Source organism: Nerophis ophidion, linkage group LG03 (genome assembly GCF_033978795.1).
Source record: "Nerophis ophidion isolate RoL-2023_Sa linkage group LG03, RoL_Noph_v1.0, whole genome shotgun sequence".
Lineage (NCBI taxonomy): Eukaryota > Metazoa > Chordata > Actinopteri > Syngnathiformes > Syngnathidae > Nerophis > Nerophis ophidion.
In genome coordinates, this window is record NC_084613.1 from 54,266,980 (window position 1) to 54,280,671 (window position 13,692).

General features: G+C 38.1%; 1 protein-coding gene across 2 annotated transcripts in view; it reads left to right on the forward strand.

The window, feature by feature from the left end:
* Positions 1 to 12,266, forward strand: part of maco1b (macoilin 1b) — a 29,158-nt gene extending 16,892 nt beyond the window's left edge. For both annotated transcript variants that reach the window (XM_061895637.1, XM_061895638.1), the window contains exons 10-11: positions 4,136 to 4,310; positions 10,725 to 12,266. In XM_061895637.1, coding sequence (XP_061751621.1) covers positions 4,136 to 4,310; positions 10,725 to 10,927 — 378 coding nt within the window. In that variant the 3' untranslated portion in view covers positions 10,928 to 12,266. The remainder of the gene's footprint in view (positions 1 to 4,135; positions 4,311 to 10,724) is intronic.
* The last annotated feature ends 1,426 nt before the right edge of the window (positions 12,267 to 13,692 follow it).

Sequence of the window (13,692 nt, forward strand, 5' to 3'; positions counted from 1 at the left end):
GTATACATACAGCAATATTAATATTTGGTCACATGTCCCCTTGGCAAGTTTCACTGCAGTAAGATGCTTTTGGTAGCCATCCGCAAGCTGCTGGCGGAATTTTGACCACCACTTTTGACAACATTTGTGCAGTTCAGCTAATTTTGTTGGTTTTCTCACATGGATTTCTCCTCCAAACATATTACTGGGTATTGTGGCCTAACAGCTCAATTTTTGTTTCATCTGACCACAGAACTTTCCTCCAGAATGTCTTATCATTGTCCATGTGATCAGCAGCAAACTTTAGACTAGGGCTGGGGGATATATCGATATACACGATATATCGCAGGTTTGTCTCTGTGCGAGATAGAAAATGACTGTATTGTGATATTCGAGTATATGTTCTCACGGAGTTGCTTTTAGCTGCGGGCATTACACTACAGGCTTTTCCCACTCTCTCCTATCTTTCCTTCTCACAGACAAGCAGGCACACCTTCTTACACATGTCACATACTGTCACGTCATACGTCACATACGTATCCACCCTTGCGAAGCAGAGAGGTAGCAGCGTGGGTAGCATTAGCTGTGATGCCAGCAGAGCCGTGCGAGTGGTAATTCGAGAGAAAGAAGGTGCTAATGAAGGAAGAATTAATTCCCAAGAAAGAAAGCAGGGGGTTCATCGTCTGGCCGTGGTTTGGCTTCAGGTGGGAATATGTCAAACAGACAACCGTAATAAGTCAAGCATGCGTTACTATAAAAAGTAGCATCACTGCTAATATGTAGCATCATTTGAAAAGTCACCTGCTAGAGAATGAAGAGAATTTCATAACGTCCGTAGTAACCTACCACATAGCAAAGGACGAATACTATTTGAATTCCCATTATGCAACTCATTTTTATTTGACACTTAAAATGTCTCTGACAATCTTGCACTTTCTGTTTTGGAAATGACATGAATGTTTGTGCCACCGCTTAATAACTGTTTAATAAATACAGTTTTGGTCAATTGACTTAATTGTGATTTCCTTCTCTGCATGAAAGTTTAAAAGTAGCATATATTAATGCAGTATGAACAAGATTGTTTTAATGTAGACACATAGAATCCTCATACTGCGGTGATTATATGCATCAAATGTTCATTCAAGACCAAGGCCAAATATCGAGATATATATCGTATATCGCGATATGGCCTCAAAATATCGAGATATTAAAAAAAGGCCATATCGCCCAGCCCTACTTTAGACAAACCTTAAGGTGTCTCTTCTGGAGCAGGGGCTTCCTTCTTGGATGGTAGCCTCTCAGCAGTAGGTGATGATAGCATCTGTTTTCTTCCTGATCGTGGCGGTCACAAAACTGTGCCATGCACTTTATACTTACAAACAATTGTCTTCACAGTTGCTCTTGGGACCTTAAGCTGCTTTGAAATGGCTCCAAGTGACTTTCCTGACTTGTTCAAGTCAATTAATCGATTTTTCAGATCTGTGCTGAGTTCATTTGACTTTCCCATTGTCGCGTTTGTAACCGAGTCAAATGACTGCATCACATGAGTCCTATTTAAATGAGCTTAGAGAAATTAACAGGCATCATCAATCATAATCACTCACATGAAGTTAAGAGGCCATGCTATGAAGCTAATTTTATTTGATTGTAAATTTGCTACATCACCAAAATTGATAATGTATGTTGCTGTATGTATACTTTTGACCCAGAAGATTTGGTCACATTTTTAGTAGACCCATAATAAATTCATAAAAGAACCAATCTTCATGAATTTTTTTGGTGACAAATAAGTGTGTGCTCCATCACTCTATCACAAAAAAAATTACAGGTGTACAAATTATAACTTTGTAAGTTCAAGGCAAGTGCTGCCCTAAAGGAGGGCTCATATTTTTGGACATGTATGTATGTTTTTATGCATTTATGTAATATACAAAAAATCAAATTTCAATAAAGTATGTATGTTTGTATGTATTTATGTAAAATACAAATAATCAAATGTGAATAAATGGAAATAGACCATCATATAGTGCATAACCTAACTTGTAAACTTTACTAAAGTTGTGTATAAATTAATATATAAAACGCCATGCAATTTTCATTCCATTATTGTTTACATCAGTGACTTATGTTCAACGTTTACAAAAAAGTAAACAAATCCACGTGTAACACATAGTTGTGGACAACCACGAAACAAAATAAACATTCACGATACAGCACATAAACAACATTGACAGGTCTCGAACTGCTGAGTTTCGAGGGCAAACGATCGACTAATTTAGCACTCCATTTAAACTATGAAATTAACCTACCTAAAGAAGTTGTGGAGCTTGCTCCATTTTTTCCTGACAGCCTGTAGTTGTTTGTGTGTTCTTTTTTTGATTTGTTCCTTTTGATTTGAGAGCTGCCTGACCTAAATTCACACCCGATGTCCTTACAGACCCAGATGCAACTTGTGTATCCCGGAAAATATCTGCTGTTCTCGTTGGTTTACCTTTGACACGCCCTTCCAAAGTGGCTGTGCCCATGTTGTTTGTACCAATTAACGTTAATTATGCAATGTTTTAAACAGTTGAAAATGTAAGAAAAAAAGTCATTTCGGGGTGTTTTTATCAATTTATTTGACGAAACAATTACATTACAATTGTCCATTACAGGGATGTCACGATATGAACATTTCCAATCACTGTTAGTGTGACCATAATTATCAGGCGGTATTTTTAAATTTGTTCAAAAACTACTTATACTGATATCTTTGAACTAAGTTTTATTTTTTAAAAAAACCAACAACATTCAAAATTGTATAATTTGTTGAAGAAACATTATTTTAGATTACTGTTACATGCATCTCAAGGAGAAATTAAATGTGCATAGGAAAGCAACATAAGCATTGCTAACAGTTATATGGCAGAAACCTAATAAGGTTTAATTTAATAATAAATAAAAATAAGTGTGTGTGTGCATGCGTGCGTGTGATATGTGTGTGTATATATGTATGTTTATATATATATATACATGTATGTGTATATATATATATATATATATATGTAGGTGTGTGTGTGTAAGTATATATGTACATATGTATATTATGTATATAAGTGTGTATATAGCTAGATATATGTATATATATGTGTGTGTATGTATATATATATATGGGTATATGTGTGTGTGTATATATATATATGTATATATGTGTGTGTATGTGTGTGTGTGTACATATGTATGTATATGTGTATATATATATATATATATGTGTGTGTGTATATATATATATATATATATATATATATATATATGTGTGTGTGTATATGTATACACATATATATATATATATATATATATATATATATATATATATGTGTATATATATATATATATATATGTGTGTGTATGTATATACATGTGTGTATATATATGTATGTATGTGTTTGTAAATTAGATTACACCATGAGATGGTGACTGCTTCAGGGTGTACCTCGCCTTCTACTCGAATGTAGCTGGGATAGGCTCCAGCCTCCCCCGCGACCTCGACAGGGACAAGCAGTAGAAAATAGATGGATGGAGTGGGGAAAGTTGTTTGAATTGGGTGCTATGAATTGATACTGTGCTCAAGGGACTTTTATATGAAACTCATGGTCATTGACCATCGATTTTATCCTTGTTTGTAAGAGGGCAGCATTATCACTCCATTTCAATCAATGTGTCCATTTTCTACCGCTTTTCCCTTTTGGGGTCGCCGCGAGTCAATCTCTGTCAGGCCGTAGTTTGGACACCCCTCCTGTAAATTGTTTAAAGGTTTGAATGTGAGTGGTGTTTTGGCTATATTTGATTGACTGATGGTCAGTACGGGGTGTACAGAACATGATAAATAGTACAAAATTAATTATTTTTTATTATTGGATTCATTATTAAAAGCCACAAAAATTGTATTTGCGTCAAAGTCCTGCCCAATATAAATTATTTATACTGTCAAAATACATTATTAACCTATTTTGATTTGGGTTTTTTAACTACAACGTGAGTACACCAGCTTTTACCTAACCTTAGACTAAATACATGGAATATTAATTGTGCACATTTTGGCAATGGTGAACATCATTGTCACTGTGCAAAAAAGGTTGTCATTCTCACCCTGACTGAATATCTTCCCTCTTTTTAGGAGCTTCAAAAATACAAGGAGAATGAAAAGGACACAGAAGTGCTGATGTCAGCGCTGTCAGCCATGCAGGACAAGACCCAGCACTTGGAGAACAGTCTCAGTGCAGAGACCAGGATCAAACTGGACCTCTTCTCTGCACTGGGAGATGCCAAAAGACAGCTGGAGATTGCGCAAGGTCTGTAGTTGCCATTTAAATATGTTAAGGGTGCCTATTTTGTAGACCAAGCCTAAGAGAGGGATTGCTTCATATATTAGTGCAGCTTATTTAAACATACGTTCTAAGGTCCAATGTTTAACATATCCTGTTTTAAAATGTTCAAATGAGTAAAAATACATAAAGAAATGTTCTATTTCAATCTTATTCTTTGCAGAATGGGAATTTGAATTTCATTGGCTCCACATCAAAGGATGATGGGACCTCCATTGTAATTTAATAACAGTGATATCTAATTTTAATATCATTACATATAGGGATGTAAGTGTTTTCAAAACCCCATGTTACAATATTATCACAGAATTAAGGCCACGCTACGATAATATGGAATATGTCCAAATAAAAGATTTCACTCTGTGTAAAATAAAAAGACAAAAATGTTTAGGATAAATAAAGACTAATCATATTTACTACAAGCATGTATTTTTAAGTGCAAAGAATTGTGCGTGAACATACATACAGTTGATGTCTTTTAAATTATATATACAATATTATATATTGTGTAAAACAATAATGGTCATTTAAGTTTCTTTTGACTTTTACTTTCCGAGAAGCATTGTGTTCTGCAGTGGACATTTTTCATGTCAATTTCAAAATGTTGAAAGTCAGAAAAGTTAACTAACAAACGTTTAATAATGCACATACATCACAAACTATAATTTATATTTTCTGGGTAATAGTTTATGAGGTTGCCACTGCTGGATAGGCCCCAGCTCCCCCATGACATCGAGATAGACAACTGGTCGAAAATGGATGGATAAATTAAAGATGTATCAACTTTCTTTTCAGTTTACTCATATTTCCCTGTGGCTGGCTTTGACAAAAGTGGCACGCTTTGCAGAACACATACTTTCTTACCTTTGCCAAAGAGGTTATGTTTTTGCCAGAGTTTGTGTGTTTGTTGGCAACTTAACGCGAATATTTATGGACAAGTTTTGACAACATTTTTAAGAAATGTTCAAAAAAACAATTCCTTTTATCAACTAAGAGCGACAAGCAGTAGAAAATGGATGGATGGATAGATAGATAGATACTACGAACACTTCACTTCCTGCTTACGACGTTCCAAGCACACAATTCTGGGAGATGTAGTTTACTTTTAGACCCGGCCAACGCTAAAGCGCCAGAAAAAAATACACTCACCAATAGGGCTGCGAATCTTTGGGTGTCCCACGATTCGATTCAATATCGATTCTTGGGGTCACGATTCGATTCAATATCAATTTTTTTTTTTTTTTTTTGTCAATTCAACACTATTCTCGATTCAAAAAATATTTTCTCCTGATTTAAAAGGATTCTCTATTCATTCAATACATATGATTTCAGCAGGATATACCCCAGTCTGCTGACATGCAAGCAGAGTAGTAGATTTTTGTAAAAAGCTTTTATAATTGTAAAGGACAATGTTTTATCAACTGATTGCAATAATGTGAATTTGTTTTAACTATTAAACAAGAACCAAAAATATGAATTATTTTATCTTTGTGAAAACATTGGACACAGTGTGTTGTCAAGCTTATGAGATGCGATGCAAGTGTAAGCCACTGTGACACTATTGTTCTTTTTTCTTCTTTTTTTAAAATAAATGTCTAATGATAATTTCAATAAGGGATTTAAGCGGTAGAAAATGGATGGAGGGTATGCTGAAATTATAACATTGATATTGTTGTTGATAATATTAATTTTTGTTTCACTACTTTTGGTTTGTTCTGTGTCGTGTTTGTGTCTTCTCTCAATTGCTCTGTTTATTGCAGTTCTGAGTCTCGCTGGGTCAGGTTTGGTTTTGGAATTGGATTGCATTGTTATGGTATTGCTGTGTATTGTTTTGTTGGATTGATAAAAAAAAAAAAAATCGATTTTTTTAAAAATGAGAATCGATTCTGAATCGCACAACGTAAGAATTGCGATTCAAATTCGAATCGATGTTTTCCCCACCCCTACTCACCAAGTTTTTGTTTGATATCGTCACTGCTTTATTGTGAACTCTTTGAAACCGCAAACTGCGGTATCTACAATACCGTTACATCAATGATATCCCTGAATTGATAAACCATGAATTGATTTACGTAGACCCCGACTTAAACAAGTTGAAAAACTTATTCGGGTGTTACCATTTAGTGGTCAATTGTACGGAATATGTACTGTACTGTGCAATCTACTAATAAAAGTATCAATCAATCAATCAACCCTAGAATGGAATAATACTGTGAAACTTGATTCTGCATTATACCCAAATTTTTTGTCATAGATTTGCAATTGTTTTCCTTCAATTCAAATTTTGTACTACCGTACTTTCCGCACTATAAGGCGCACCGGGGTATAAGGCGCACCTTCATTGAATGGCCTATTTTAATATTTTGTTCATGTATAAGGCGCACCGCATTATAAGGCGCATAGAATAGATGGTACAGTAGAGGCTGGGGTTATGCTATGCATCCTATAGATCAGGGGTCGGCAACCCGCTGCTCTGGAGCCACATGCGGCTCTTTGGCCACTCTGATGTGGCTCAGCTGCATAATCGCCGATCGCCCCATCGTTTTGGGGGTTCCTGGATTTTGGTACCTCTCCCGGGGTTAACATTCTCCGTTTGTCACTCGGACTACTATATTGAGGGCTTGCCGTGATGGCTTTACTTTAAAAATCCTTTACAGCATATCATTGCCTGCCTTTACACCATGCTATCTGCGTGCCGGCCGGACGCATGCATCTCGCTGCTTCTATCGTCACACGTACGAGATTGCAAGGCATATAGCCAACAGCCATACAGGTTACACTGACGGTTGTGATATAAACAACTTTAACACTCTCATAATATGCACCACACTGCGAACTCATACCAAACAAGAATGACAAACACATTTCGGGAGAACATCTTCACAGTAACACAACATAAACGCAACATAACAATTACCCAGTATCCCAAGCATCCTTGATTCTTCGAGGCTATATTATAAACCCTCGTGCCCCCAACCCCACCCACCTCAACCGACGTACGGAGGGAAAGGGGGGTTCGTGGTTGTTGCTAGCGGGGTGTATAATATAGCCTGTTGCGTCATGCATGCTTGGGATTCTGGGTAATTGTTATATTGCATTTATGTTGTGTTACTGTGAGGATGTTCTTGTGAAATGTGTTTGTCATTCTTGTTTGGTGTGGGTTCACAGTGTGGCGCATATTAGTAAGAGTGTTAAAGTTGTTTATATCACAACCGTCAGTGTAACCTGTATGGCTGCAGCCTTGCAGTCGTGTAAGTGTATCAGTGGAAACCACGTACAACATGTTACTGAGCCGGCAAGCTGTTTGTACATGTTGTAGCAGGTGTCAAAGGCGATGGCTTGATAGTACGCCCTTATTATTGTTATCTGGGTGACCATTAGCAGATTTCAGCGATAATGGTTGCGTCTCCCATTATCTTCTTTATTTTGTGAAACGGGTCAAAATGGCTCTTTGAGTGGTAAAGGTTGCCGACCCCTGCTTTAGATGGAGCTGCGCTAAAGGGAATGTCAACAAAACAGTCAGATAGGTCAGTCAAACTTTATTAATAGATTACAAACCAGCGTTTTGACAATTCCGTTCACTCCCAAAATGAATAAACAGCTGTTTTATTATTTTCCACAATTCAATAAATACGTAAAAAACAGTCTGATACTGTTACGGTAAACCAAACGTTAGCGCAATCACAATATAGTAACACTCTAAATAGTGCAAAGCAATAATATATCAATAACTCAATGTTGCTCAAACGATAATGTCACACAAAATAAACATGTAAAGCTCACTTTATTAAGTTATTCCTCATGCACGAATCCCTCAAATTGTTCTTCTTCAGTGTTCGAATCAAACAGTTGAGGGAATACGGCATCCAAAATGCCCGCCTCCGTCTCGTCAAAGTCGTCATGAAACGAGTCAGTGTCGCTGCTGTTAATGTTAAATTCTTTCGCAGCTGCTCTATTCCCGTGTTCTACTGTGTGACTGATCGCCTTTACTTTAAACTCGGCACGCCTCCCGCAGTCATATATCCCAGCATGCACGCGCACTTCTTCTTCTATGGGGGAAAATAAGGTAGACGGCTTATTACCGTAGTTGCGAGACCTCTTGTGGCATGTTTAATTCGGACACTGAAGAAGAAGAATTCGAGGGATTCGTGGATGAGGAATAACTTAATAAAGTGAGCTTTACATGTTTATTTTGTGTGTTGTGTTGTGTGAATATTAACGTTCGAGCAACGTTGAGTTTTTGATATGTTGTTATTGCTTTGTACCATTTCGAGACGTCGTTAATGGAGTCAGTGTCGCTGCTGTTGTCTAGCATTCCAATGACAATTCCTGCTTTCCTGAAATCATGTCTCTCAATAGGAGCCATTTTGGGGTCTTTACATAAACACACAATGAAACGGTACGGCCTGGCGCAGTCATATATCCCAGCATGCACCGCGCGCTTCTCCTACGGGGGAAAATGAAATCGGCGGCTGCTTACCGTAGTTGTGATACCTGTTGTGGCTCAATATTGCTCCATATACAAGGCGCACCGGATTATAAGGCGCACTGTCAGCTTTTGAGAAAATGTTAGGTTTTTAGGTGCGCCTTATAGTGCGGAGAATACGGTACTTTAATTGAACTTCTTGTTCACAACCTCAATTATCATTCAAATTTTTGGAACTCAAGTTGAATTTGGAGGATATTATTAAATAATTTAAGAATTTTGTACATGCTTGCTGTGGTGTGGAAATGATTTCGGTCAACAGAAAAGATCAATTCTGTATAACTGGTGGCCCGAGGGCCAAATCCAGCCCAGAAATGACTCCATGAGTTCGGTTCAAAACTAGTCAGCCAGGCATTTTTGTAGTAATTTCCTAAAAAGACAAGCTTCCTCCTGTTGTGTAGAGGAACTTGGACCACAATAAACACATTGGCAGATCCTTGCATTGACATTTTAACCTTGGTAGCAAATATAGAACAATGGGGTCCAAACTTGTGATTTACATAACTCAGGAGTACTTTGATGCACCCCTATAAGTTCTCTACTTTTTGGCAGTTAAATTTTGTAATGTGATTATTGCAACTAAGGTGTTACTGTAGCTTGTTTACTTCAGATGCACCCAGTAGTCATTTGTTATAGTTATACTAGTAGTGTTCCTCAAGGTTCCTTTTTAGGTCCTCTATTTTTCATCATTTGGGCTATTCAACTGGTGGCCCACAAGTTCAGTTCAAAAAAAGTTGTGAGAGACTCACATTTTTGTAGCAAAGTCTTCAAAACGCCAGAGTGCTGTCATAGAGAAGATATTCGACTAGCTTTTTACAGTATGTTCTTAAAAACAGCAGATTACTGCTGTAACTCTTGACAAAATAGATAGACCATAATAAAATATCTGTTGTAGAAGACGCTGGTTCTCCTCAATATCCAAAAAAAAAGACTACGTAATAGTAAAGGGAGAAGGCCGTCAGAACGAGCCATAGTTTTCTGGAAAATTTGGTCTACGAAACATTTGAGTTGTAGTCTACCAAGTCAAATTTCTTGTGTGTTAAACTTACTTGGCCAATACATCTAATTCTGCTATTGCTGTAGTAGCTGAATGATAGCGATGCATCATACAAGAAAAAGGAGAAAGGGCTATTTTAGTGTGCTGGTTTGAGGTAGCTTTTCTGTCATTGCAATAGATGTAAAATTCAGCCTCAAATTAGGTCACTGCGATAGTCTCAATAACTGCAATTACATTGCAGGTTTTCGCTAAATAAAAGCGATATTTCAAAAATTCTGATAAAGTACATTTGCGACTTGTAGGTATTTCCATTTAAGTATGTTTTGCGTCATGAGCCATTTTTCTCGTAAAATCTCATCCCGTGATACTCCACTGTGAGGAAGATATTGCAGCCACTGCTGTTGCCGTGATGTCAATAAAAGATGAATGCAGCGGGTAATCGCTCAAAGGCACCATTCTTCCAGCGCCCTTGAAACTTGTTTGGGCATGTAGGTCTCTCCGAGGCTGCGGAGAGTGACCAGCGAGACGGCCCTCTGTGGCGATGCTGTCTCTCTCGACTCCGACCGACCAATCAAAGCAAAACCAAGACATCCCGGCCGCCCGCCCGCATTGATTGCCCCGCCAATTGGGTGCAACTACACAAATGTGAAAAAAGTTTTTCCATCATGCTTTTGTGGAAAACTTCAATATCGAAACGTCTCAAAAACTACTTCATGAAAGCGCAAAAAAGTTTTTGTGATGTTTGAGAGGTTTTTCAAAATGTGTTTACCAGTTTCTCAATTCGATATTTAGGTTTTGCGCATTTCGAGGGGTAATGGAAACCCAGTTATTGTTACCTTTTTTAAGGACCCACATGTTTGTGTTGTTTTTCAACTCACTTGTTGGTATCTGTCCTCAGGTCAGATCCTTCAGAAAGACCAAGAAATAAAAGATCTGAAACAGAAGATAGCCGAAGTGATGGCTGTCATGCCCAGCATCTCATACACAACAGACACCAGCAGCATGACCCCTATGGCCCCCCACTACTCCTCCAAGTTCATGGACACCAACCCCTCTGGTCTGGACCCCAACGCCTCAGTTTATCAGCCCCTCAAAAAGTGACTGCTTTATGCTATCCCTCCTTCCATTCGCCCTTTTTCTGTTTTTGGGGGGACGTGGGGGGGTTCCCTGGCCAGTCACCCTTCAATCTGCTCGGCATGTCTGCGGCTGAGAATATTTTTTTTCTTGGCTCTTTCTTATTTCCTTGCCAGGTCAGGAGGTTGTTGTATTGTGTGTAGTTGAAACAAAATACAAAAAAAAAAAATAAACCAGAGATCAATTTGATTAGAACGTTTTTTTTCCCCATGAGTGTTTAGTGAAACCTCACAGATTGGGGGATGTATCGATTCGCTGTCATCTACCAATACAGCCAACAAGCTGCACTTTGGTTCTTGGGACTGACTGTTTTATGATTTAGAGGTGGAAAAGTCCCTTCTAAACCATCAAACGGATCCCAGGCTATATACCCCCTTTTCCCAAGTTAATAAGGAAACAATTGTACAATCAGGAATGTAGTGCGAACATTAGCACAGACCTACTTAGTTGTTTACTTTATTATTTTAATTTACAATCAGACACTTAATACACGAACCCTGCTCTCCGCTGCTTGAGGGTTATTGTTTTTAAGATGCGTTGAGTGATTTTTGTCTTAGCGGATCTTTTTTTAAGACTCGAGCTGGATGTGGTCAGAACGCTCAGAATCAGGCCCTTATGACATAAATACAGGCAGACTGCTATTAAAAAACATGTATAAATGTTCCAATTTTCTATGTTGTATTTTGGAGTGAGCTTTGAGTTTAAGAGTGCTGGATAAGTTGGTCATTATTTTTGCATAGTATTTCAGCCGGTCTCATGATTACAGTGCCTTGATTGAGGACATTTTGAGCTAAAGAATCAATTGCAAACTTCAAATTTCCCATCAGTTATTTGGCCAAAGGGCCAAGAAAGAAAATTTGAAATGGAAATTGTTTTCTGGTGCTGATTAATTAATTTATTTTTTCTTCAGAACAATGTGAAAATCTCTTGAGCACTTGAAGGTGTCATTTAGTTGGGAAAAAAAAAGATTTGGTCCTGGTTGCGTGTCAGTTTTTGGACAAGGCCTCCTTCTACTGCACTCATCACTCAGCTATGCTGCCTATGTTGTTTCTTTTTCAACTTTTATGTTGCGCTGCAGAAAACATATTTGAAAGGGAAACAAAAAAACTTAAAAGGGCCGTGCAATGTGAATCAGAGCTTTGAGAACTCCAAAAACTAAATATTGGAGTTAAAGGAACTGTATTTAATTGACCCCCCTAACCATTCAGTTTGTGTTCCAAGAATGCAATTCTACTTCCTCTCTAGTAGTGCGTTCAAGAATGTACTGCAAACACATTGGATGACATTTTTGGAAAAAAAAAGAAAAGTCAAATGACCTGTTTGGAGTAGCATGTGTGTAGTTTCCAGCAAAGAGACTATAGGACATTGCAGCTCTTCTCGTGAATGTTACATTATTTTCAACTGGGTTTCAAAGTACCAGAAATTCATTTCCTTGCATGGAGCAAAAGGCTTTGAGTCTGATAAGGATTCATCATCATCATCATCAAATGGGTCATTGTTGTGCGTGTTTGTGTGGTTTGCAACTTCTGTATATGAGTTTTTTTTCTGCTTGAATGCTGTCAATGGCTCTTGAAACAAGTGTTGTGAAAATACCAGTCTAGACTCTAGCCAGTTGGTCAACTGATTGTTGAAAGTTTAGAAAAGTGTTTTTTTTTTTTGTTTTCAATGCCCAGTCACTGCTCTCTCCACCTAGCCCCCCCCCTCCCCCTCACAGCCCCCCTTTATCACCCCAGGTCTGACCTTGGTTGCACTCTCGCTCTGTGAGGTTTACAAGGAATAAAGTTTTTTTTTTCTTGCAGAATACCAGTCTGGTTATTGCCTTGTGTTGATATTTAATAAACATTTTTTTTTACATGACTTAATTGGGCAATTGTTTAAGAGCAGTGATTCTTAACTATAGGGCCGGGGCCATTGTTGGTCCTCGAGCGACCCCTTGAGAGCCGCTAAAAAAATACCTGTTTTTCAACTGTGGTCTGCAGCGGTACCTAGTTGTAATACTGGAGCCTATCTCAACTACAATCGGGCGGAAGGCGGGGTACACCCTGGACAAGTCGCCATCTCATCACAGGGCCAACACAGATAGACAACATTCACACACTTGGGCCAATTTAGTGTTGCCAATCAACCTATCCTCAGGTGCATGTCTTTGGAGGTGCGAGGAAGCCGGAGTACCCGGAGGGAACCCACGCAGTCACGGGGAAGACATGCAAACTCACCGAAAGATCCAGAGCCCGGGATTGAACCCAGGACTACTCAGTATTGTGAGGCAGACGCACTAACCCCTCTGACACCGTGCTGCCCCAGTCCTGACTACAACATGCATATCACAAGTTAATCTTTAATATATTTTATTGCGAAAAAATGTATATATAACACATACAGTATATACACGTACATAGTAGAGAAGAGATACTACAAAAACATGTTTTTTGTTTTTGTTTTTACAAAAACATGTTTTTTGTTTTTGTTTTTTTTAGAAGAATGTAAACAAAACCCACAGGCGAAAGAGGGCACCGAGCCAGGGGAGTAACAAAGATAGTATAATAAAGTGCTGCTTCAGTGTAAGGGATGATACACGAACATAATATTGAAAATAATTTAGATAATATTTTACAAGTGTACTATGGAGCTCATTTAGCTGAGTCATCGTCCAATAATACTGGCTGCTCGGTAGTAGTAATTGGGCAGTTTTTTTCAATGTCAATCAATCATCCATCCCTCCATCCATTTTC